Source organism: Drosophila busckii, chromosome 2R (assembly GCF_011750605.1).
Source record: "Drosophila busckii strain San Diego stock center, stock number 13000-0081.31 chromosome 2R, ASM1175060v1, whole genome shotgun sequence".
NCBI classification, from domain to species: domain Eukaryota; kingdom Metazoa; phylum Arthropoda; class Insecta; order Diptera; family Drosophilidae; genus Drosophila; species Drosophila busckii.
This window is the reverse complement of record NC_046605.1, coordinates 8,500,914-8,527,657: the sequence shown is the minus strand read 5'-3', so window position 1 is coordinate 8,527,657 and position 26,744 is coordinate 8,500,914. Positions and strand designations below refer to the sequence as shown.

Sequence of the window (26,744 nt, the reverse complement as noted above, 5' to 3'; positions counted from 1 at the left end):
TTAAAAAATTTTCTGTGTTGTATGCATCTTTATTATGGCTGTCTAATACTTGGCGTTATTGGCTTCGCGTTTTGCATTTTGGTTCTAATAATTTCACTTCTGGCTATAGTAATTGGTAAATCTCTTTGGGCCATTTTGGCTTTAGGTTTTGGCGCATCATTATTGATTGATAGGCTTATGTTGTTTGCTGGAATCATATACGTATGTAATAAATAAATAAATGGATTGACTAAAAGTATTTAATTTAATACTTACTTTAGCCTCGCTGCTTTTGTATGGTTCTCATATCATTTATAGTCGGCTTGTTTGTCATTTGTCTTGGAATAGGCATACTGATTTGGTTCATATTGATAGAAGCTAATCCCGTTCATTTAGCTTTGGGATCTGGTTTTATCTTGAGTAAATCTAAACAAAAATTTTCGTTAAAATTAATACACACCTACTTACATTTGTTATTCAAATTTTAGTGGAGCTCTATTTGGCCTGGATCAAAATTTCGTATTGGAAGGCCTAAATCCCAAACTGGAGAGAAGTAAAATAGTTTTATTATTGCATAATAAGTTTGAATTTCATACTTATAATGGGAATAACAAAATTATTATACATTCAAAGACTTATGATTTTGGTTCAGCAACAGCATTGGAATCAGTGTTTCTCAGCAGTTTGGAAAGCATGCATACAATCAGCAAAATATATAAAAATTGTAAATAATTAAATAAATTTTAGTCTCTTTGGAACCATTTGAGAGCCCGCCAACATTACCCATCCCTAGTGCTAGAATTGCTTATCGATCACCTTAGCGCTTAGCCCGCTTTGGTAGTAGTGGCTGTTAAGCTGTACCCATTAAGTAGCAAGTGGTAAATAACAATCAGCAATGCCAACTTTTTTGCAAAGTAAGCACAAATATTGCAGAAAAGGCGTTTAAAAAAACGTTTGATCCGTGTTCGAGGTTGGTCCGAACAGTATGAGTCAAAGGTTCGTTTCAAGCGTATGACATACAGATAATAGACATAAGATCGGTAACGACTGCATTGCCGATACCCGATGACGATAGTTGGCAGCCAGAGCTGACGGCGAAAAAGCGAAACTGCCAGCACTTATTACAATTTAAGCGCGCAAGGCGATCGGACGTGTGTCGCGGACGGTTAAAACGGTGAAGCATGTTGCGCTGGCTACGTAAACTTTTGTTTTTGTTTAACAACATATAAACAAAGTGCGATTGTTGTGTCAACATTGCGATCGCGTGTGTTTTACAGCGGCTGCGCGCGCAACAATTTGTTGCAATTAAAGGTGAACAAGTGTGAGATAAAAAATACACAATTAGAAGCAACAAATAAAAATACATAGTTAAATCTAAAGCAGCCGGTTGAGTCACGCCGAATTCTCAGAACTGCTGTCAATTGGATGTTTAAATTAAAATAAACGTCAAGAGCGCTAACAGTTAATTGCGTGTACGTATACGTGTGTGTGTGTGTATTTTACAGCTGTTGCATTTATATGTGTGTGCGTGGAATGATAAGATAGCGGGCAAGGCCTCAATCGTCGTCTAAGGAGCTGCGCCATATCTTTAAATTGTGTTTAAACTCTAAAGTTAAAAGCGCTGCTCGTCGCAGTGTTTATCTTATCGATTGGAAGCTTTATGTGTGTATTTATATTTTTTTTGCTATATGGCTAAAAGCTTAAACAATGCCGGGTGAAGTCATTTGCGCAGTCCATAGATACAGTATCTAAGCTCCAACTGTGACTGTCAAGTGCGAAAAATTGCGGAAAAACCTGCCCATTGGCTAAATTTGGACACGCAACAACAAATCGCCATAGAAGGCAAGCATACATAAATCAACTGTGTGGCAACTGCAACTTGCAACAGGAGCAGCAGCAGCAGCCACAGGCAGCAAGCAACAGCAAAGATGGACATAGAATCCGATTCAGACACCTGGGAGGACTTTTTTGGTAAGTAAAAAGCGAAGTTCATTGCACTTGCTACCAAAAACAGTTGGCAAGATTGATTGTTGCTGCTGCTGCAACATTTTGATGACTCAACGCAGCGGCAGCATTACAACCGCAATAAAAAATGATTGGTACTGCAATAAATTAGTTTATTTGTATAAAATTAATGATAAGAAGTGCAAGAACCTTAGCTGCGACGTAATTTCCTTTTATCTAGCTAGCAAAATGCGTTTATTTGGTAATCCATAATAATGTCAAGCTGAACAAAAGTATATATATTCTATGAAAAAATTAATTTTAGAATTGGCATAAGTTAAAAATATTCTAAGAACTTAAAGCACTGTATTAAAATATATGTAGTGCCATTTTTTAAAAATTCTTAGAACTAATTTTTGCACGCGATAAAAGATTCTCGTGAATATATCGATATTTCTCTAAGTGGGTTACAAGAAATTATTATCACCATAAATTTCCAAGCACAATTAAGAACAACTTTATTTGGTGTTAAAACTGTGTGTGTGTTTGTTTGTGTGTGTGTGCATTCCATGCAACAACAGCGTTGTGGCAAGAAGTTCTTGATGGCTTTGGTGAGGTAGGCGTACACGCATTTTTAGTGTTCGTTTGTCTTCTCTCCTGTCTGACCAAATAAGGCAGCAACACACACACAGGCACACACACACACATAAGAATGCCTAAGACTGAGCCTTGGCTTTGTTTTTTGCAAAGTTTGTTGCTTGTGGCAAAGTCAATTGGACTCAAGTCTTTGGCATCGTCACTATAACTGTACAAAAAGCTGTGAAGTAAACTGAAGTGAAGTGCGTTTGGTTGTAACGGGTTTATTTTTTTTGTTTTCCATTTTTTGCATTTTGCATTAAATTCTGCTTTTTGTTTTGGTTCGTGCGTCGCATATTTTTTCTCTCTCTCTCCCTCTCTCTCTATCTTTGGCTGCTTGTAATGAAATTTAATGATAATACATAATTTTTGGCGTCTGACCTCAATTACTATTGAGAGAGAGACAGACCCACAATTGTTGCCTGCAGCTTGAAATTTGCCACAATTATGTTAATGTCCGCCCCGAAAGGGATTGACCCCATTTCGTTTAACACTAATGTGACACGTGTTTTGCTGCACAGTGTCAAAGTGTAATTTGTACACTGATAATCCAATTAGTCACACTTTGCCTTGCCGCATACAAACATTTTACTCAAGTGTATATATTATATATCTTTATATGAATTCAAATGTCGTTTTGCCTTTTGTTGTTCCTATTGAGTTTTTCTTATGGCAATTTCGCTGTTTGCGCTCTTATCTAATAACAAACAGCCAACTTATTGTTGTCTAGGCACATTGTTAGATCTAGATATATACACTTTGCTATAATTTAGTAACAGTGTGAGTAAAAAGCTTTTATTTTAATAATAGTAATTGCTGAGACTGCATTTGCATTTATTGTTTTCAGTTTCCATTGAAAATTTCCATTGCTTAACTTTATATAATTTAATTAGACAAAGCAGAAAAGTTTCCTGCTGCTTTGTAAACTTAAATATAGCTTAACTTTCCTTTAATGTTTATAAATAATTTATTAATCATGCAATTATGTGAGCAGTACTTTTATTTTTTACTATAGGTACAGTGAACGCTTGCAAAAGCAATTTGCATTAAAAGTTCTTGTACTGAAAAATTATAGAAAATTATGTTTTCAACATTCTATGCATAAATAATTTGCATAAATAGTTTTTAAATGGTTGTATTATTTGTAAGTCTAACTTTCTTACATTCCATAAAGAAAAGAATTATAAGAAATTTAAATTTAGAAAGAAATTTTTAAATTTGTATTGAATAGAATTGAATTAATTTTTTTTTTAGATTGGGTAGCTCTGAAATTTGATATTTCTTTGAAATTGATCTTGTCTTAAAAAATCCATTTAAAGAATTTTTATTATATTGCAATATCGATTCTGTATTTTAATTTATTATATTATAATTATTATTTTTGTATTTTATTTTATTGTATTCACTACTGAACATTAATTCTGTCTAAAATCCACTTGCCATTTTCCAATTTGCCAGAATTCACTGTAGCATGAGCAATAATTATTTTATCAGCTGATAATGAGGCTCATAAGCCGTAATAACGATAGGAAGTTGTCTAGTTTAGTTAACTTAAGTCACAATTTCCTGTCTGACGCCAGCTGTCAACAACTATCTTTAGACTTATCTATATTTGAACCAAACTTAAATGTAAATGCAATGAGAGAAATTAAAAAACTTTCAGTAGAAGAAAAAGCAACTAAATGTTGCAGCAACTTGTTTTAGGCTCAAACCCACACACACACACACACACCGAGAGCCACTTAGCACATGTGTTTGTGTATTTAACTATTTACAATATGCCAAGAGTTGAACTTTGTGGTGCGCGATCAAATGTCACAGAAAAACGAAAATAGAAAATCGTGGAAAATTTGGCTGCCTTGTTGACACAAGTGTCGGACGCATTGACCAACTGAGGGGCCCAGACGACAGTTCAAAGTCATAGACAGTACTTGAACTTACCTTTCTACGCTCTCGAGTCAACTCTCTACCTGATAGAGAGCGGGGCATGTGTCTGCTGTCAAACCGCAAACACCACGGGAGTCGAGACTTGCTCAACTCCAAGACTGAGCCGAACTCTAGATCTGGAGTTCATTTGATATTGTTGCTCTTGTTTATTGATTTCGAGCTGAAAAGAAACCTTTTTCTTCTTTCTTTCTTCTTTTTGTGTGGCTTGGCCCTTTTTTGCTTCTTCTATCTTTTTGTAAGTTGTTTACTATTTATTGTGTGTAATAATCTTTGGTTAATATGTGGGCTTATTTGTGCTTTGATAAGATTTCTCTTTTGTTTTGATAACGTGCCCTACACCAAGTCACGTTATATATATAAACCACTTGATCTATAGAAGGTCAGGTTTTTGCCAGCGCCCCATTTCCGTTGCCCAATTGTGACTTAATTAAGCTAATTGAAAAAGTTCAAGAAAATTGACACATAAAAAAAAACAAAAGCATGCAACCCAAGCAGACAAAGTTCATTGGCCAAACTCATAATGTGTTGCAATAATACGCAATGACTGAATATTCTTCTAATTGCAACAGCTTACCTTCATAGGCATTAGGGTGGGCCAATTTGTTTGTACAAAATATAGCAAATTTACATTCTTATCAAAGAAAAATTCTGAGAATAAATATAAATTAAAAATTTGTTGGTGGGAGTTTTTTTTTCCAGGAAACGTTATCATTCATCATAAGTTCAATTATAAGAATTATTCTTTAATGATTTTAATGTAAAATTCTTATTATTTAACTTATAATGACTGAATGTTAATATTTGAATTTTTTTTTGGGAATTTTCTTTAATCCAAATTAATAGATTTTGTTAATTAATAAAGCTTAACCCCTGATTATTATAACAAATATTTGATTTTTTTATCTTTAATTGTCATAATATTTTAAGCTGTAATATACTTTAATATTCTGAGCTTATTTTCAATTTTTATTTAAAGCGTATTTTGGCACTTACGCTTAGAATTTTGCTATACCATTTTGTAAATTTTTTCAGCACGTTGCACCCTAATGCGCTTAGCTGCCTCATGAGCTTGCTTCAAGATGCTTTGTGTGTGGGCTGTGAGTCGGCGTTGCAGTTTCGCTCAGTGTACGCACTACTCCTCATTTAGTTAGGTGGGCGTCTTGCAGAGAAGGTCGTAAAACTTTAACACGCACAACGTTTCGACTTGTTGTTGTTGCCTTTTTCTCAATGAAGCTTCAATAGCTTCTCAGACAAGCTCTCAGATTTATGCAGCGCGATTTGTTCCCAATGGGGTTTGATGGAATTGCTTGGCTTGTGTTTTGTTTTAAGTGATCATGTTACAGATTATGTTTGCTTATGCATATGATAAATAAAGTTTAAGGTGTGTGACTAAATAAATAACTACTTTTAATTAGTTACTTTGCTGCAAGCGTTAGAAAGTTTGTTGTTTTAGTATAAAACATATATTACTAAAAAATAGAAAGTTGAAGCTAGTTAGCTAGAAATTTATAAAAAACTTCTATTCATTTCTTAAAATTAATTAAATGCAATCTAAAACTATTTTTGAGTTATTGTTTCTTTTTAAAGAGAATGCTCTTGAGACATTTTGATATATAGCTAGCTGTATTATCAATAACCCAGATCTGCCTGGAATTTGAAATGCTTATTTCTAGTAAATTTTGTATAAAATATAATACATTTTTTTCTTTTACTTTTTAAAGTGCATTTAATTTTAAATATTTAATTACATTTAAATTTTTTAAAAAATAAATTTCTTTTTAATGGTTTAAGCACACGCCAGTATTATTTTTTATTCAATTAATTATTTAAAATAAATTTCTTTTACTTTTTAAAGTGCATTTAATTTTAAATATTTAATTACATTTAAATTTTTTTAAATAAATTTCTTTAAGCTTTAACTTGCAATGTTTGGCATTAAATAAAAAATATATACAATTTCATTTCTTTTAAATTAGTTAGTGCGTTTGAAATCTTGTATTTTTTTGTCAAAATATTTTAACATTTATTTTTAGTAAATTGATTTATATGCTACAAAAATTAAAAAATACTTTTTATATATTTTAATGCTGCTTTTTTTTATAGGATATGCGCAAGTGCTGCTCAACTTTTGTTGCTCTTAGAATACTTTGAACTATAGTAACTGTTGTTGTTGTTATTGTTATTACTAATGCCTGCTGATGTCGTAAGTTATGGGGGACTTTTGAATTTAATGAACGCTTTTGCGGCATCAACTGCACTCCCCACTCCTCTCACTCGTGTGGCAGCTTTGTTGCCTCACAATTCTATTTGGCTGCAAAATTTATAACTTCCTTTGGCGAAATGGCATTTTGCTTAGACAGTTAACGCCTACCCCGGGCTGCGAATAAGTTGCGCGGGGGCGGGCGTGTGCACTTAAGCTCAGCTTAGAACCACAGAGTGACAGACTGGGCGGGGGGGTGTAGTGGGTGGCAGAGTTGGGAAATCTGCTGAGACGTGACTCAACAACGAATGCAACTGAGATTGTAACTCAGACTCAGTCTCACTCGCTGTCCAATACATTTTTTTTTTGTATTGTATTGTTGCTTTGTTATCAGCTTTGCTGCTTAGTTTGGTTTTGTCGGTTTTCAGTTTCTAGTGAAAGTTATTTTTCATGCGATCGCCGTTGCTGCTGTTTGTCAATTTGGGCAACGAGCGGCTGCTACATCTGCCATTTGTCTCCGCTGCATGCCTTTCCATTTCACTGGACTGGAAAGTGTCTGTCTGTGTGTCTGTCTTGCTCAACGAACTGCAGGCACACGCATGCGCATGCCACATTAAGTGGCAAGCCACAATGCCAATGCCTTTTCCATTTATCAGAATTTATTTATATATATAACATTCATTACACTGTAAGTCTGGCATACTTTCGCTTTCATTCAGTCGCTCGTGACATAATGCACTCCCCAACGCTATTCAAAAGCGTTTAAATTAATGCTAAACGATTATTTATCGGCTTGCAACAATGTGTGGTCGTTGCTGCGTTCTGTTAAGCTGCTCTAGCCATTGATTAATTATCAAAAGTTCATTTCGAAAGTGGCGGCTTGCCCTCAATTTTCAGTTTGAAGTGCAAAAATCCAAAATGTTGTAAGCGCATCAAATCAATAGGCATTGCCACATACAAAAAATAATAACTAATAGCTGTTGCTACAACAACTAACTGCGTAGCCGTTGAAGGTCAAGTTGAGGTGTTGAGCTTGCCACTCGACAGGTGGCACACAAAAAAAAAAAACAAAAAAATATAAACAACCAGCACATAAATTGTTTCAGCATTTAAGAAACATAATTGCGTTTATCTCGCATGCATGATCACTAGTCTGTCTGTCTGACTGACACTCATTGCTTCAACCAGGGCTGGCAGCTTAGTTTAAAAATAAATAAGCTGTGGCACGCTAGTGCTTAACTGCAGCTAAATGAAGACAGCTCTATAGGCTTGAATCATTAACTTTAATTTGTTTTTAAATTAAAGCTAAACTGTCTACTTGCATTTAAAGCAAATGGTTAATGCAAAATAGTTTCATAATTTATTAGCTTAGTAATTATTTATTTAATTCTTGTCAGTCTAAACAAAATAAATGCAATAGAGTTAAAAAACAGCAACAATTAAATAAATATAAATAAATAAATATAAATGAATTATAAAAAATATTTTTTTTGGCTGTTTATTTAGCAATTATACATATAAAAATATTTATTAGACCAATAAATTGAATTACCTTTATTTAAAAAGTTTATTAATTTAATTTGTAGTTTTTATTGCCAAATTTGTTGTTAGTTTGTCAGCCAACTAAGTTTTTTTTTCTAACTATTTTAGGAAACAATTTCAATTATTGTTGCAATTGTTGCTCTTTTATGTTAATTCTAATTATTCTTTTTAAATTGTCTGCAAGCTTTGTTAGCTCTGTTTTATTTTTTATTTATTTGTTTGTCAAATAAATTTTTGTAGCTCAGCGTTCTTTAATATTTTGGCCAGCAACAGCAGTTTGTAGGTGTTGTTTATTTTTATTAAAAAAATATATTTAATTCAACTTTAAGTTTTTGTTTATTTTTGCAAACTTTACTTTGTTTATTTTGTTTATTTAGCTTGCCAGGCAATTTATTTCTTGTTAGCTATTTGTTTAACTATTTAAGGCATCAACTTCAATTAGTAGCTATTGCTATTTTAAGTAAAAAATCTTCTTTTTAAATTGTTTGTCAGCTTTGCTTGCTCTGTTAAATTTTTTATTTATTTATTTGTTAAACAATTCGTTTGCAGCTCAGTTTTATTTTAATATTTTAGGCAGAAACTTTAGTTTGTAGATCTTGTTTATTTTAGTATTTAATTTAACTTTTAGTTTTTGTTTTCTCCAAACTTTGTTAGGCTTTTAAATTTCGTATATATTTTTTAAGCTTTTGTTTTAGAACATAACTTAAATATGTAGTTTTATTTTTTTAAATTAAAAAATATTTTATGCTAATTTCAGTTCTATTCTTTTTTTTTGCAATTTTGTTAGCCCTGTTAGTCAGTTTATATTTTTTAGCTGTAGGTGTTGCACATATAAAGAAATGTCAAGCTGTCAATTAATTATTTATAAAAAATAATTAAGCTTTTGATATAAGCGCGCCTAATTTAAATCATAAAAATAAATAATATGCATAACAAAAAGGAGTAAACGACTTATAGCTGTATATGGTTAAAGCTTGCGCCATTGTTAGGCTCGTTCATCAATGTCGCTGAATTGTTTATAAATTTCCGCGTAATACGGAAAGCAATATTTTCACAGCTAGTTCATTTGCAAGAGAAAACACACAGCTCGAGCTTAAATTTGTATTTAAAGTTTATAGTTAAATGTGCCTTAGCTTAAGTATTCACAATTGTTTAATGAAATAGCTGAAGCAACCTTCAAATGTCAGCGACTTGTTTTTCTTTCATTATATTGTGCTTGGCTTACATTCCACACACACACAGACACACATGTGTGTAATGTAAGTGCATAAATTAACAATAACAATGTGGAGTAACTTGAAATTCCATTAAAAATGCATTGACAACGAACTTCTTAAAGTTTTGCGCATTGCTCATTTTTTTTGTTTTGTTTCAATTTGTTGTTTGCTTGTCAAATAAATCTATGTGTATATAAAAACACATGTATTTCAAAAATAATCACAAAAAAATGTGCAAACACAGCTGGAACAGAAAAAATGCAAACAACATTAAGTTTTATAATTGAATTAAATAAATTACTTGACGCTGCTGTTTTTCCAAGCTCCGATAAAGAATACCAAACGTTATAATAACAATGTGTATATATATATATTATATATTATAAAATCAAAAGGCAGCAGCGCCAGTGCGACTGTTTTTTAAGCTTGCTCAACAGGTTTTTATTTTATAAGTTCAACAAATTGGGCACAGAAATCAGCAGCGAGCAGAAAAAAAATCACAAATAAAAACGTGAGTAACGTAAACAATAAGAGAGCGATGCCGAAGATTGGCATCTCTTAAAATTATACGTACTGCTTACATAAGATTCTCAAATTGTTTATTGAAAGGTGAAGAACCTGCGGTGGCTCAAAAACAAACATATTGTGCTAAAAGATTTATTTTAAACAAAAGAGTGCTGAAATTTGGCGAGCAATGAATATTTTAAATTGATTTGAGTGAAATTATGTTTATTATTATTTTGTGGAATTTTTATTTTTTTCTCACAAGCAGTAATTTTATTATTAAGCGATTGCAATAAATTATTGCCATATGAACATTTGTAATTTAATTTTGAAATATTAGTTTTTAATTTAGCAGAATTGGTATTAAACTTTGATAATTAAAAACAAAATCTGTCTAAAATATTTTATATGATATTTAAAAATATTATTTTTAAATTTTATATTTAATTTGTTTTGCAAGAAGTCTTTGAATTTTAAATAATTTATTAAATTACTCAGCTTTGATAATATTTTTTATAATATAATAAATTTCTAAGTTGTTTTTATTTATTTTAATATTTTAATATTGCTATTTAAATTTAAGCTTACATTTTTGAAATATTTTTTTAATTACTTTTCTACTTGAAATGCAACTTTCTACTAGAAATCAAATTAAATTACTCAACTAAGTTGCTTATATTGGAATAAATTTGTAAGTTGCTTGTATTTATTTTAATACTTTTAAATGCAATTTTTGTAAGTCGAATTATTTTTTACTATTTAAATTTTATTCTAAAATTTTTAAATATTTTTGTAATTACTTTTCTACTTGAAATGAAACTTGATAAGCAGTTTTACATTTCATTTGTTTTGCTAGAAATCTTTAAATTTTAAATAATAATATAAATAAAGAAATTACTCAACTAAGTTGCTATATTTCCATAAATATGTAAGTTTCTTGTATTTTAAATTTTGAAATGCAATTTTTATAACTTGAATTACTTTGTTGCTATTTAAATTTTAGTTTACATTTTGTTATTACTTTTCTACTTGAAATGAAACTTTCTAAGCAATTTCTAGTTACGTTTTGAGACTTGTGGCAGCCTCTGGTGCTGCCCTCAGCTGTCTCCAAGCGCTCTCAATGGCACTTGATGCATCCGTTAACTTGGCAGCAGGCGTCTTAATGTTTATATGGCTTTCACGCCTATCGCTCACGCCTACGTTTGGCCGAGCGGTGTTGTTGTTGTTGTTTGTGCTGAGGCAATCACTTTGAAAAATTGAAATTTGCATAATTTTTAAATTAAAAAACTGTGTTTATGTAATGACATTTCTAACGGTTTTGCTGTTTTGATGCCGTAGCCGGTGCAAGTCAAGTGCACAGCCTGCTGATGACTTCATAGCAAAAAGGCAGCCTAGGCCAGGCTCGGCCACTTTGGCTGCCCACTCTGGTCAGGCAGCAGATAGATAGTGGAAGAAAAAAAATTAGCATAGAGACAAGATGCGGTAATCGCAAGCCAAGCCAAGCCAAGCCAAGTGTCGCTGTTGTCGTTGTCTCTGTCATCCTTGGCCAAGGCGTTTGCTAGATTTATGCCAAATGTGCTGGTTGTTAGTGTTGCTGTTGCTGTTGTTGTTGCAATTGCTGTTGCTGCTGTTGAAGCAAAACGACTCTTAAACTGGTCATAAGCTGCACAACCGTGGAAAACTATCAGTCAAGTCTTTTAGTATTGTATTTGTATGCACTGAGAAAAAATGAAATGCTAAACAACTAGAAATTGATATGCAATGCTGTTGGTAATTAAAAAATAAAGCTAGAAAATACAAAATTAGAAATGGAAAAATTAATAGTGAATTTATATTAACATATAAAAAGTGAAGTTAAATATCGAAAATAAAAAATAAGAAATCGAAAAATCTACACAATTAGAAATAGCAAAGAAAAAATAATATTGAATTCAGAATAAATAAAAGTGAAGTTAAATACAAAATACAAATACAAAATACGAAATTCAAAAGAAAATTTTAAAAATTCTACACAATTCAAAATAGAAAAATAATAAAAGTGAATTCATATTAACATATGAAAAGTGAAGCTAAATAGCGAAAGTACAAAATAAAAAACTCAAGAGAAAATATTAAAGAATTTTAGGCATTAAAATGTTTAAATACAGACAAAGAGTTTTTCGAATTAAGCATCTTTTTAGCATTTGGAATGTGATTTTGAAAATTCTTTTACATATTTTAGGAAGTACAATCTATGTAAGACTTTAACTTTCTAACATTAAAATATTGTTAAATAAATAAATTCTTAGAAAAGTTTAAATACAGACAAAAAGGAATTGGGCATAGTTTTAGACTTTGGAATGTGATTTTGAATATTCTGTTATTTAGCTTAATTTTTTTATAGAAGTACAATCTATGTTAGATGCTAACTTTCTAACTAAAATGCTTTTAAATAATACAAAATACATATGTAAGCTGATATAGCTTTTTTCTCATTTATTATTAGCAACTATTAAACTTGTATAATTTTTAATTAGAATTCAAATAAGAAATTATTTAGGTTTTTCTCTTTTCTTATTAAAATCTCTTGAACTTGTATAATTTTTAATTTAAATTGAAATAGCAAATTCCAAATTCTTTAACTTATTTGACTGCAGGCTTTTCTCTCAGTGTACGCATGGTTTATATGTGAGCAATCTGTGTGATCAGCACACGACGCTAATGTACAGATCATGAGCACTGATTGCGTTTAGTGCATGAAAATTGGAAAAACTGGAAACGTTGCTGCGCTTGGTGCTTGGCGGTGACTTGTTCTTCAATTGACTGCAGACTCCGATCAGCAGCAGCAGCAGCGGCAGCAAGTGCCGCAGTAAAAGCGTGAGAAAGACAGAGAGAGCTAGAGGGGGGCGGAGGGAGGGGCGGGGTCAAGCTGTAGTCTTTTTCATGAGATGACTGCCTGCTTATTAATTTGCAACACAAGCTGCTTGAGCTGCTGCGGCTGATGCTGCGGCATATCAGCTCAAAATTACAAAGAGACTCGTTTGTTTGTGAGCTGGAGCTGGGCATTGGGCATTGGGCGCTGGGCGTTTGATAGCTGGTCGCTGGGTCAGTGACGCGCCCCAATGACTACGTTACATGCATACTTTATATATAGAGAGAGAGAGCTGGCGCTGTAGCGATCCGTCGCTCTAATTAATTAAAATGACTACAGTTTGGCGCCAATGTGTGGCTTTGTTGAGGCCCCTGACCTGTGGCAAGTTACTGTCGCTGCTGCTGCTTGTTTGTTTTTTAAATTACACAAAAAAAAAACTAAAGTTTGGCTCATTAAATAATGGCCAGGCCAGCGTGACACAAACTAAAAACAACAAATACGTGTGTACTTTAGACCTTCACCTTCGCCTTTGCTAGTTTGCAATTAATTTATGTATTTCCAGCAAGAGTTTCGTGCTTTATGATTTAATGCCCAGGCAAGCGGCTAAGGTTACGCGCCCCGCCCCCCAGACCAAACCCATTGCTCCATGCGTAACCTGAGCGCAAGCAGCTCAAGTTCAGCTTAGCGTTTTGGGTTCTGCTTTTGCTCATTACCAAATGATATGAGAAAATTGTGAATGCGGAGGGAAATATTTTCAGCAGTTCCAGCAAGTTCTGCAAATAGCAGCAAAGTTTAGCTTACGTTCAAAAATGTTGCTAAATACTAAGTAAATATTATTAAAAAATATAATAAAATAATAATATCAATTTAAATATTACAGACTTAACAATATTTTTAGAAGTTCTACTCAAAAGATTCAAAAGTGAAGCTTAAGTCAATTAACAAGAAAAAAGATCAATAATAATTTTTAAAAATTTTAATATTAGTACATAATAGAACTAATAAGATAATGTAAAAAAATGTATGAATATTATTTATTTATAAATTTAAATAATATTACAAGCTCAACACTATTTTTAAGAGTTACACTTAGAAGATTCAAAAGTGCAGCTTAAGTCAATCAGCATTAAAAAGTTAATCAATTCATATTTTGAAAATTGTGAATAATAAATAAAATGCTATAAATTTCTAGTATTTAAATAATGAACATTTTATATAAATTAAACAATATTATTATTTATTTTAAAGTTGAATTTATGCCATTTAATTCTTATATTAATATATTAGTTTGTCAGTCTTATGCTTCAAACTAAATCTTAATAGACTGTTGACTGTGTACAGAACTTGTCTTAACATTCAGCTTAACAGCTTTAGAAAGTTAACAGAACTGCACAATGCTTAACAGAATTATGTTAGAAAGTACTTACAAAGGCAGTAAATTACTTATAGAAAAGCAAACACAGTGTGATTCAAGTATATTAAATTTAATAAAAAATATTATATTCTAATATAAATATGAATAGCATGATTATTTTATCTTTAAGCTTGTTCAACTTTTACTTTTGAGTGTGTTAAACGCTTAGTTTATTACCAATTCTTGTCTTGGCTGAGACTATTCTACTGCCACTTGTCTAAACTTGGCTAGTGCATTATTTCTAACCGCCTCGAAGTGGTCGTGATAACACGTAGGCAACAACAAGGCTGCGCATGCGTGGTCCGAACCAACTAGACAAACTTGGCTTAGAGTTGCTCTTGGCCAGAGTTTCGAGCTGTAGCCAGATAAGCAGCGCCCGGTTGAGCAACACCCACTCTTGGCTCGACTGAAAAGTAAAAAAAAAATTCACTAGCTACAGCTTAAACTGTTCAGCTGGCTTAGAGTCGAGTCTGTGGCTCATTTTGGTGGCACTGGCAGTTTATGACCTCCCCAACTCCAACTCCAGCTCCAGCTGAACGCCTCTCAAGTCAGGTGCCTCAACAAAAGCTCACATTTCGTTTATGTGTGTGTGTGAGTTGCTTGTTAGTTGTTTTTTTTTTTTATATTTCGTTTAATAGTCGACTGTGGCATGTTGGCTTTTTTAATGGCTAGCATATAAATCTGCTGCTATGTGTGGCTTAACCTATTTGAAAAAAACTTTGTTGTTGTCTGTCTGTCTGTCAGACTCAGCCTTAGTCGTTGATTTCTGCTGGTCTACAAGCTTTATCTGTAATAAAATCATCTAACAATATATGTTAAAATCAATCGAGATAATTCTTTCAATTCGTGTCGAAATAGTCGAGAGCAAGACAAAGTTATGAGCACTACAAGATTAATAGGGGCAACTGCTTTGCATTTACTAAATTTATAGACAGTTATTTTCATTTTAATTCAATTGATAAGCAAACAGTTTGAAAGTTATGCATGAAGTTTATTTTATTGATTGTTGTTCTATTATTAAAGCAATAAAAATTGTTGTAAAATTTTAAAAATATCTAAAGAATAAAATTTAAATTTAAAAAAAATGTTTTAGTTTTATCAACTTTACATTCACTTCCTGCTAAGTTCAGTCAGTTTCCCAGCCTACAATTGTTCTTGATTTGGGGCTAAACAGCATTGAACATAATTAAAATTCCATTGCCACTCAAAAGTAATTAAATACAATAAATTAAAATTTTATACGTAATCGCCACACTCATTTGGCAGCACTTGGGCAATGGAAATTGTGCGAAACGCAGAGCCAAACAAGCAATAATGATGGACATTTGGAAAAAATGTAAATACGTATTTAGTAAATTATAGAGGCAAACAACGAATGTAGTTAAAAACACATTTAAAATATTTGTGCCTCATTTTGGTACAAAACAAATAATTTATGTGGCCGACAAAACAAACGCATGCATAAATTTTAATGAAATAAAATCAATCGCCAAAGGCGTTAGCCAAATTAGCAAACAGCGCACAGACGAAGCATAAAAAGTATAAATGAGTTTCAGCTGCCAATTGAGAGTTGCACGACTTTTACTTATCGGTGGCATCTATCGAGTCGACGAGTTGCCCATGCCAAGTGCCCAAGTGAGTGGCGAGTGGAGAGTCACACACCTACATAAGTCGCTGCTAATTAGCGCGGCTAATAGAAAAACTCACGCGTCTCAGTCTCAGAGCCCTACCCAACGAATGCCGTCTAACAATAACAATAACAATAAGTCAGGCCTTAATTAAGTCAAAGTAAACAACTGTGCGAGTTGAGGGCGTTGCATGCAACTGAAGCTGCTGCTGCTTCCGTCTTCGTGGCGTATGCGTAATATATTTTAACTTTTTGGTATGCAAAGCGTTTGCCCTGCAGTTATATCAATGTCGTGCGTCTTTAGCTTATAAATCTACCAAAGCAACCAAAATAAATCCCCAAAAACTGTTTGGCTGTTATATAAACCAATTAGCCAGCGCCGCATTTGCATTAAAATGCATAATTTATGAATGCATTTATTCACTCATAACATAACACAAAACTCTCAAACTCAACTCCAAGTGTGGCAAAAGCAACAAACAAATTGTGTGGCTTTTATGTAGCAATGTAGGCGCAAATGCAGACACATAAAAATCTTTGTTTTTAACGCATTTATAAAGGCCATAAAAAATGCTGAAAAAATGTGTGTAAAATTTTGTTAAAGATGCGCATATGAAATATTAATTGCTTGTAAATCATAAAAAGTGTGCCGGCAAATGAATTTTATTATTCATTTAGCTTAGCTGCATTTCTCATTTTAGATTGTGTGGTGTATAAAATTCTAAAAAGAAATTATGTTTTCAACACTGAGCATAATATTTTTAAGCTTTTTTGTTTGAAGTTTTTATTAAAGTTGCTTTCATTTAAGACATAAAATATAAAAAAAATTTAATTTAAAATGAAATACAGATTTAGTGTTCCATTAAATAATTTTATATATATTTTGTTAAAATTACAAATGGGTACGCTGACTTTTTTATTTGATTTTAACTAAACACTAGAATATTTTATTAGTAATTACAAATTAAAGTTTTAAATGAGTTCATTTTAATATTTTGAACAAATTACAAATTGAAGCCAGTTAAAGTTTTTATTTTTATGAATCTCATATAATTGTAAATGTGTATAATTAATTAATTTTGTGTTCAATTAAATTTTATAAATAATAATTCAATAATATTTCAATTAAATTTATATAAATAAAATATTTTAAGTTAACTTATTTATATATTTAGTTTAAATTACAAATTGGGCCGAGTTACATTTTTATTAATAATTTTTTTATTTGACTTTAATTAAACACAATATTATATTTTAGCTAATTTCAATTTTTTAATTTTTATTATATATTTCTAAAATTTATTTTTAATTTCTATTAATGACTTTATTTGACTTTAATTAAACACAATAATATTTTAGTTCACTTTAATTTTTTAATATTGATTCGAAATTACAAATTAAATTTTGTATTTAATAAATTTTTAGAATTTTTTTATTTATTAAAAAGAGTAAGAATATTGTAAATATATTGTATTGAAAGATTTTTGTGTCTATGCATTTCACATAATTCTAAAGCCAAGGTGCATAATTATTTAATTTCTAACTATTATGGCTGCTATTTTTTTTAATAGTTATTAACTGCATATTGAAAGAATCTAAGCACTTGCTCATAAACAAAGCAAGCGTAATAAACTAATGTTAATTTGAAATTTTATTAACTAATCGTTGCGCTATGTTTATGGCCCAGTGCTTAGCATGGCTCGTCGTACTTTCTACAGACTTTGGGCCAACTTGTTGTAGATGCTGAAACGAAATGCATGCGATTAAATCTTGCTAAGCGCACTTTATGTGCTGTGGCCATTTAATTACTTTACTCACTCGGTATCGACTTATGATGTATTTGTTGTTGTTAAGCTAACGTTCATTTCTTTTGCTCTTTCTCATTGCAGGTAAGTAGCGCTGACCCAGTTGGCCAATTATGTGCACTAAAAAATAAGCAAAGTCGTCGGCACTTTGGGCTTTCATCAATTGATCTGAGGCAAGTGAGTTGGGTGTTTATTTTGCTTTGCCTTTTTTATTGTTATTATTATTTTTGTCTGTGTCTTGACACTTATTTGTCTGTTAGTTGGCGCCAGTGCTTGGCTCAAGTGGCTTCGGGCCCTGCAGGCGCAACGCCAAGCTCACAGCTTGAGGTCCACACAGACACACACTGGGGAATTCTTTATTGATATGTGACACATTAGCGCTTTGTGTGGCAACGACTTTCCATGAATTATGATGCGCTGCACTTAATTAAAACAATCTGATAGCAAATGCGGATGAGTTTCTATTTTAATTTGGCTTTCTCAATGCGCCGCAGCAGCAGCAAATTAATGTCGCCCTCTGCGCACAATTGACAGACGGCGACAGCGCTGATAAGATCATCAAAAGAGCGTCGATAAAAAAAAATATATAAAAAATACAAGTTGTTGCTCTACAAAATTTGGCACACAAAATTCAAATGTGTGTGTGTGTGCCTGTGTCTGTTTGTATTTGTGTGGAGGTGCCAACCTGTTCTCTAATTGGGTTAAAATGCAGTTGACGCTGCTGCCTCCAGGCGGAAATCTGTGGCACACGAACAGGCGTTGGCCATTTAGCCATAACATGATTTATATGCAATGCTTATGAGAGTGACCTGGTTAGTTGCCGCTGGGTCTATTGGCTTATTTAGAATGCAACTGAAGACACTAAAACCAATAAAATTTATGAACACATTAAGAGAAATCTCCAAGTTGGGCGCCAAGCTAAGCTAATTTGCTTAGACTTAAGATTTATTTGCGGCGCTTTCAATTTCATCGATTGTCGTTAACAAATTCATATGTCTGCATGTACTTGTAGGTTCATGTTGTCAAATGAACCTGTCAAATCTTAACAAACAGTTACTTTCTCTTTAAACTGAAGTGAATGCAGCTGGCGCTAGTCGCAAGACTCGTGTGTGTGTAAAATCAGCGTCATGTGCATCCTGTGCCAAACTAAATTACAATTTATTTATATGCGCAACACCCACACACAAACACATACATACACATGCACACACACACACATGTTGACAGTGCACTGTTATGTTGGACACATGTGGCATTGCCTGGAAGCCAAACTGATTTGTCTGCAAATCAGTAGGCAATAAGTCAAATGCCGCCGCCAAAGTTCAAAATTGTTTAAGCTTACACACACACGCACACACACACATATGTATATAGACATTTTCTATTTTTGCGCTTCCGTTGATCGCCCCCACACGCAGTCAACACCACGTCCACACTCCCGTCTCAGTTTGCATCCAGTTTACCAGTCAGTCAGTGGTCTGTCTATCATTTGCTTTACATTATTTTTAATGCTCTTGCAGGCGGGCGGGTACATTTATTTTTAGCCTCAGTGTGTTTCATTCCATTTAGCACAATTGCATATTGCTCTATTTCATTTAATGTTAAGTAAAGAAAAGTTAGCCAAGTCAATTATGCATTGATTTGAAAAATTTATGTGCTGTTCATTCCTAAACTGTGTTCCATTCCATTTGACACAATTGGAAATTGCTCCATTTAATTTAATGTTAATTGTAGAAAAGTTAGTCATAATAATTATGCATTGATTACAAAAATTTGTTAACTGTTTCATTTTTGAAGTGTGTTCCATTCCATTTGGCACAATTGGAAATTGCTCTATTTAATTTAATGTTAAGATTAGAAAAGTTAGCCATGATAATTATGCATTGATTTTAAAAATTTATGGGCTGTTTCATTGCTAAAGTGTGTTCCATTCCATTTGGCACCATTTGAAATTGCTATATTTGATTTAATATTAAGTAAAGAAAGTTAGTCAAGACAATTATGCATTGATTTAAAAAATTGATGGTCTGCTCCATTCCATATTGTAGCAATTGTTGCTAAGAAACATTATTTATGTTCCAAGCATTCTTTGGCAATTGAATATAACACTATTAAAGTCTAAATTAGTTTCTTCTTTTAATGTATTTAAGTACAAATTAATTCTGTTTCTGCAATTTAATATATTAAATTTTATTTCGTTTCCGCATTTCATTTCTATTGCATTATATTTTGTTATACATATAGAGATTTCATTCAGTTTATTTTCTTCTTTTTATAATAAGTAAGAATTGAATATATATCATTTTATTTCGTTGCATTTTATTTCTTCTTCTGAAATGGAATATTATATTTTTCATTATACATATATAGAATTCATTCAGTTTAGTTTCTGCTTTTTTTTATTTTTATGTTTTAAACTAAGAACTAAAAATTTTATTTTATTTTATTTTCTTATTCAGATTTCATTCAGTTTCTTCTTTTTATTGTTTTAATGTATTAACCTCAATTCTTCTTTTACAATTTTATACATATATTTCGTTTTTATGACGTTTCCGTTTCATTTTATTAATTAGATGAAATTAAATCTCTGCCAACTTCACTCATGTAGAGCATTCAGCTTTTGGCTTGCTGCACAGTTTGCTTTTTGTTCAGCAGTTTTCCTTTCATTTTAGCCGCAGACAATTGCAATTGTCGATCGAGACGGCTTCCTGCCTTGGCTGTGTGCCCTCAAAGGCGCCGCACTCTATCATTTCATTTTGATTTTCTATTTGGATTCGACTCTCGTCTCATTTCTCTGGCTTTCATTCATAACTTGCGCCCAGAGACCCCAACACATGGCTCATCCAACGTTTTGCTTTGTTTAAACGCTGCCGTTTGCAGTTTGCAGTTTGCGGTTGCATTTCGCTGTTGCCAACTTATGCAACTTGGTGGGTGCCTTGCTTTTGATTTTGTTGTATTTTTGGGCCTGATTTGCGTTTGTTGCCGCCAATGAGGAAGTCCAATTGCCTGGCCTGGGCATTGAAGTTAGCATGTTGCCCATTTCTATTTTTTCGAATTTGTTCGCCTTTTCTTTCGCTTTGTGGGTGACTGTGGCAAATTGTTACCTGATTATAGGCATATTAAATTTTTATGTTCAGGCCTTGCAGCAATGATGCAGATTGCACGCTGCGATTTTGGCTTAAATGTGGCATAAACGGTCGGTCAGCCTAAGTTATGCGGCCAAGCAAATTCATAATTAAGGATGGTTTTGGCAACAGAGAAGAAGAAAAATACAACAGAAAACAAAAATACTTTCGCCAATTGTGTTTTATGTCGGTTGTGTGCGCAATCGCGCTCGCTCTAGCAGTTGTAAATATTATAATTAAATTGAAGCCACTTTCATTGCGAAATTTCATCAATAGACTTTCGCTGTAATTTAAGAATTTAACTAGCGGAAACATTTGAAAACAAAAGCAAGTATGGGTTGAGTAAGCGTAGAAATGGCGCAAAACGAAATTAGTTGCTGCATGGAATGTGGCTAGGAATGTGGTGCAAATTATTAATTATGTTTCATTCCATTTAATCCGTTGCATTATGTGCTATATGTGTTACCAATTATTAATTATGGTACATTCAATTTATTCCGTTGTATTTGTGTTCTATTCCATTATTTGTTTTTACAAATAACGTGTTTGGCATAAATTAATATGCATTTAAAGTGTGTTCCATTGCATTTTGTTCCATTTACTTTTGACTGTAAGTTTTATAGCTCGTTGTGATTTCAGTGCTTGAGTCAATAATAAGTCTGGGAATATTTTTATAAATTTATTTTATTTTATTTTATTAATTAATTTTATTATAACTAATTATCCAGTAGATATCATTGCACTTTGTTTCAAATATATATTCCTATCAATTCCAATATTGTATGCCATATTCTTTCTAAGTTTTGTTTGTTATTCAAAGTGTGTTTCATTCCTTCTTTCTCCATTCACTTTGATTGCAAGGTTTATTGCTGATTAAATAATAATAAAATCTTTGAATATTTTATAAATTTATTTAATTTTATTTCATTAGTTCCAGTAGTTATCATTGCATTTTGTTTCATATGTATGTATATATTCCTATCAATCGCATTACTCTATGCCATTTTGTTTCTTTTTTATTTTGTTATTAAAAGTGTGTTCCATTTCATTTTGATCCATTTACTTTGACTGCAAAGCTTATTGCTCGTTCTCTTTTCATTCCAGTGCTTGATTTAATTACAATAAAGTCTTGGAATATTTTTATAAAAATCTTATAATATATGCTATTAGTTCCATTGCATTTTGTTTCATTTATATATTCCTATGAATCGCATTATTCTATGCCATTTTGTTTTTCTTATTTCAATATTAAAGTTATAAATCTAATAACAATCAAAATCTAGAGTATTGCATTTGTTGCATTTCATTTTGTTACAATAAAACAAACAATGTGTTCTATTCCACTTTGTTTCACGCTGACTGCAAGTGCTATTGCTCGTCCTCGACCTTTCAGCGCCGTGCCCAATTCTTTTCATTCAGTAACAATAAAAGCTACGCCTGCGCCTGCGTTTCACTTACTCAGTCAGTCAGTTAGTCAGTCTCAGGTCTCAGCTCTCAGCTCTCAGGCCTCAGAGTCAAAGTTGGAGTCAGCGCTTAACAATGCGGGCCTTGGCGCGTGCTTTTGGGGCTGCCAGACAATGACTGCAACTGAAGCTATTAAACAGCAGCCTTTGGTAGGCGTTGCGCCTGGCCTCAGACAACAATGGAGCGACGACGACTCGCGGCAAGGCGTCAACAGTGTTTGGCAGTGTCTACTAGACTACGCTGCTGCCACTGCCGCTGCCACTGCCACTGCCTGATAATGAATGTGGCAGGGCTGGCGCGCAGCTCTCTAATGAGCGTGGGGCTCTGGCTCTGACTCTGACTCTGAATGCGGTTCAGTACGATTTGTCAAGTCAAAGTGCAGTACGTGTAATTGTTGCATGTTTGCTTGAGCGGCTTAAGCTTGCAACATGGGTGTGTCCAGCACCCGACCAGAGCCACATATATGAGAGCGAAAGTGATTTTTAGCCAACGGCTGTGTGGCTAAGCAACAACAACAACAAATCCTGCAATGAATAATTTAGTCATTTCATGCAAGCCAAAACCGAAATGAACTTTTTGTTGTCGTTTGCATTTAAGCCGCAGGAACTGGAGACTCAAATTGTAGACATTGCCCGACCACCCAGAGACACAGGCCAAGTTGCCAAGTTGGCGTTGTCTTGGCGGCGGCAAATTCATCACATGAGTTTCCCGTGGCGATGGCGGCGTTAAGTCGTGTGTGAATGGCTTGACGAACTGTGGGCCAGGCGCGCTCCAATGCGCACAGTGGTGCAAAGTTTGTAGTTAATGGGGTCAGGCTACAGTTGTGTTTAAATAATAAAATAAATAGTAGTTAAATATTTCTAAAGTGTTCGTATATTAAAAGATTAATTAATTAAAAATTAAATTTAAAAAATATCATAACTCCAAGTTTATAGTTTACTAATGTAGACAGAGTTTGATAGCAGTTTCTTTCTTACTTTATTAGCTTTAAAAAAAAAATAATATTTATTTAATGTTTAAAAATTAATCTAGAATAAATTTATAGGGACAGAGCTTAATAGCAGTTTCTTTATTACTTTATTAGTGTTTTAAAAAATTAATATTTATTTAATGTAGAATTCGCATATTCAATAATTTAATGATTAAAAATTAAACTTGAATAAATTAACAGAGACAGAGTTTAATAGCAATTCCTTTATTGCCTTATTAGCTTTTTAAATAAATAGTCGTAATCGTATATTCAAAAAATAAATGATTTAAATTCAAACTCGAATAAATAAAGTCCATAGCGCCAAGTTTATAGTTGGTATGGGCTCACTTTAAATAAAAATTATATCAGAGTTTAATTAATTGCTCTAAGTATCTTATTTAAATAAAAACTCTTTATTAGTTGTTGAATTCTGAAAAAATGATTGAATGATAAAACAAAATAAATATTTAAACTCTACAACTAACTCAATTGATGTTTAAATACTTGCCATTCATATTTGTTTCATATTTGTTGTGACTTTATTTCACTTTCAATTTTATTTTGTTGTTGTCCCATTGCTTTGCAACCACTGTGCTGCGGCTGAGTGCTGATCGAGTGGCCAGCCTCTCTGACTGTGACTCTGACCAACCATTATGCTGACCAATTAGTCATTCGGCGCTGGTTTTGCTTGTCATCTATTGCAGGGTTTGGCCAAAAGAGCAAAATGACAAAAACATGCAACATGTAATTTGTTGGTCAATTAAAAGCGCCAACGAAAACTGGCAACATGTCTTGGCCATTATGCCAAATAACCAAGCAATACTTTCGCAAAAAAATTGCTGCTGTTGCTGCTGTTGCTGTTGCTGCTGCTGTTGCTGCTGAATGAAAGCGACTTGGGGTTGTGTTTATTTTTGGGGTCGGGGTCAGAAGGCAGAAGGCTTTGCTCACAAAATGCGGAAATTGACAACAGCTGGCGCTCACTTTCAACTTCTTTTTGTGGTTCTGCCTTGTCAACGCTAATGGCGATATGCAAAAAGTAAAAATAATGAGCCGCGACTGCTGCTGCTGCTGCTGCAGTCAGCCAACAACAACTGTGATTTGTTGCTGGCGGCACTTTCTACAGACAAACGTTGTCCAAAAATAAGCCGCGGCCCATGTGCCGCAACTACACACACACACACACACACACACGTACATACATATGCAATATGTTTCTTTTTATTTTTGTATATAATTTTTGTATTTTGCTTGGCCACAAATCCTAAAATGGCATGCAGCGACATGTGCGACCGACTTAGCCAAGCCAGACAAGGTGACATAGCGACAACCGCCGATCCGATCCGAGCCGAGTCGAGCCATTGCAGCTGTGTGCACTCCAAATCCAAATTCAACTTTGGAGTCGCAGCTTGGAGCGGCACCAGCTTCAGCCACAGCGCCGCTGAAGTCGGCCAAGCATGGCAGATGCGTGTGTCGCGTTTGCCGGCATATAAATCTCAGCCAGCAAAAATTATAATAAATAATAATAAGACAAGCAGCGAGCTGTGCTCCAGCAGTTTGAAGCGAAATTTTTAGAAATTTTTCATTGCAAATAAAGCACATTTCTTTCTTTCAAATTGTTAACCGAGCAATACAATTATTTAATTTCTAATTTACATTTATTATAATGAAATACTGTTGTATTAGATCAAATCATTTGGGAAGCTTTTTTTATATCTTTCTTTTATATATGAGAATAATTTATTTATTTAAATTGCAGTTAATAAATTAATAAAATGAAAACATGGCTTTAAAAATCTTCTAATAGAATTTTAAGCTGTGTAAACTTGTAGCTTTATTTTATTTGAAATTTATATCAATGTGCAATAATTAAATTTCTAATTTACATGATTTTTTATAATAAATAAACAATGTACTATACCAAATTATTTGGTAAGCTTGGCTTCCTTTTTTAGCTTCCTTATATAAAACAATAATTTATTTATTTATAGTCTGAAGGCCTTTGTTGCTCTGGCTATACAAATTGTACCATAGAATTTAATTCTAGGCTACAATTAAAAATAAATAAATAATTAAATTTATTTAAGGTGCAGCTTAATTTAATAAAATAAAATACATAGCAAATATTTTTCTTATAGAATTTTAAGCTGTGAAAATTTGTCGCAATATTATATTAGTAATTTACATTAACATGCAATAATTCAATTTCTAATCTATATGATTTTTGAATTAGATCAAATCATTTGGTAGATCATTTTAATGGTTTGGTTTGGGTTTTATTTTATATAAAACAATAATTTATTTATTTGAAGTGCGTTTAATTTAATTCCTCAGAGTTTCAGAATGCACTAATTTGTAGAAGTATTTGAGTATTTTTGTCTGTCATCTACTACTTCTTATACAATCTTTATATATTTTAAATTTAAATTAACACTTGTGTTGTATTTTATTTAAACCGCAATTATTTTAATACCTTAGTATTATATATATATTTTTTTTGTATAATTTTCAAATGCGCAAATTAGTAGAAATATTTTTTTCCAATAATTTGAGTATTTTTTGTACTACTTATTATATATTCGATATTTATGTTAGCACTTTATGCTGTAATTATTTAAAAAAAATGTATTTAATAATATCTTGTGGCAGGTCTGGTTGATTGCCATTTATAAGTCTTCTTTATTTATTTAAAAATAAATATTCATGCAATAAAAATGTTGCTTTTAAATCTGCGTAATATTTGTAAACATTTTATGCGTACATTTAACATTATGTTTATCCAATTAAGTTTATGTTTATAGTCATAAAATTAGGCACTTAATTGTTGCTAATTTTAGTGTCATCAACAATTTTGTTTATAACATTATTTAAGAAGCAAGCGCTCTCACTTTTGTTAGCAACGAAAGTGAAAGTTCTTTAACGACCCTCGCAATTTTATTATATACAAACATATACCCGCATTATGGCCAATTGCCTGATGCTCAGATGCTGCTGCTGCTGTTTTTGTTGTCTGCCCAATTTGGCAATTTGGTGATGACTTTTTGCAGCATTTGTGGATTTTTGTGGGTCAATCGGTAATCGGTCTTTGGTATTTGAAACTGGCGCCCGCTTCACTTGAATGCTTTTCATAATTTTCCAAGCAAAGAGGGGAATACGATTTTGATCATTCAATTAAAATATTTTATAGCCATGCAGCAAATAAACCTTGAGCAGACAAGCGACGCCAGTTGAATTGATTGATCAAAGCGCAGAGAGAGAGAAAAAAAATGAATTAAATTGCACAAATAAAAAATTTTAAGTGGCAATGCACATGTGCAACACTTTGCACTTCCTCATGGCTATGACTGGGAGCGGGAGGGAGAGACAGTTTGGAATTTTGCAGTGTTGCGCATCGGAATGCAAAATTAATGAAATCACATGCAGACAACAACAACGATGAGGTGGCCAGACTGGCTCCCCAGACAATGATTAATGTTGACGCTGTCGAGTCAGTTGAAGCCCAAAGGGTAGAGAGTCAATCGC

At 32.7% G+C, this 26,744-nt stretch overlaps 1 protein-coding gene and 1 long non-coding RNA gene across 3 annotated transcripts in view; both read left to right on the top strand.

Moving 5' to 3' along the window:
* The first annotated feature begins 109 nt into the window (after positions 1-109).
* On the top strand, positions 110-713 carry LOC108595925. The gene is made up of 3 exons (XR_001915023.2): positions 110-201; positions 261-399; positions 468-713. It is a non-coding gene; the product is annotated as an uncharacterized LOC108595925 (long non-coding RNA).
* A 407-nt stretch (positions 714-1,120) lies between these two features.
* LOC108596824 (myosin-M heavy chain) overlaps positions 1,121-26,744 on the top strand; it is a 70,409-nt gene continuing 44,785 nt past the window's right edge. Inside the window, exon 1 of one of the 2 annotated variants that reach the window (XM_017982941.1) lies at positions 1,121-1,950. In XM_017982941.1, coding sequence (XP_017838430.1) covers positions 1,908-1,950 — 43 coding nt within the window. In that variant the 5' untranslated portion in view covers positions 1,121-1,907. The remainder of the gene's footprint in view (positions 1,951-26,744) is intronic. The other variant, XM_017982940.2, reaches the window with a different exon arrangement.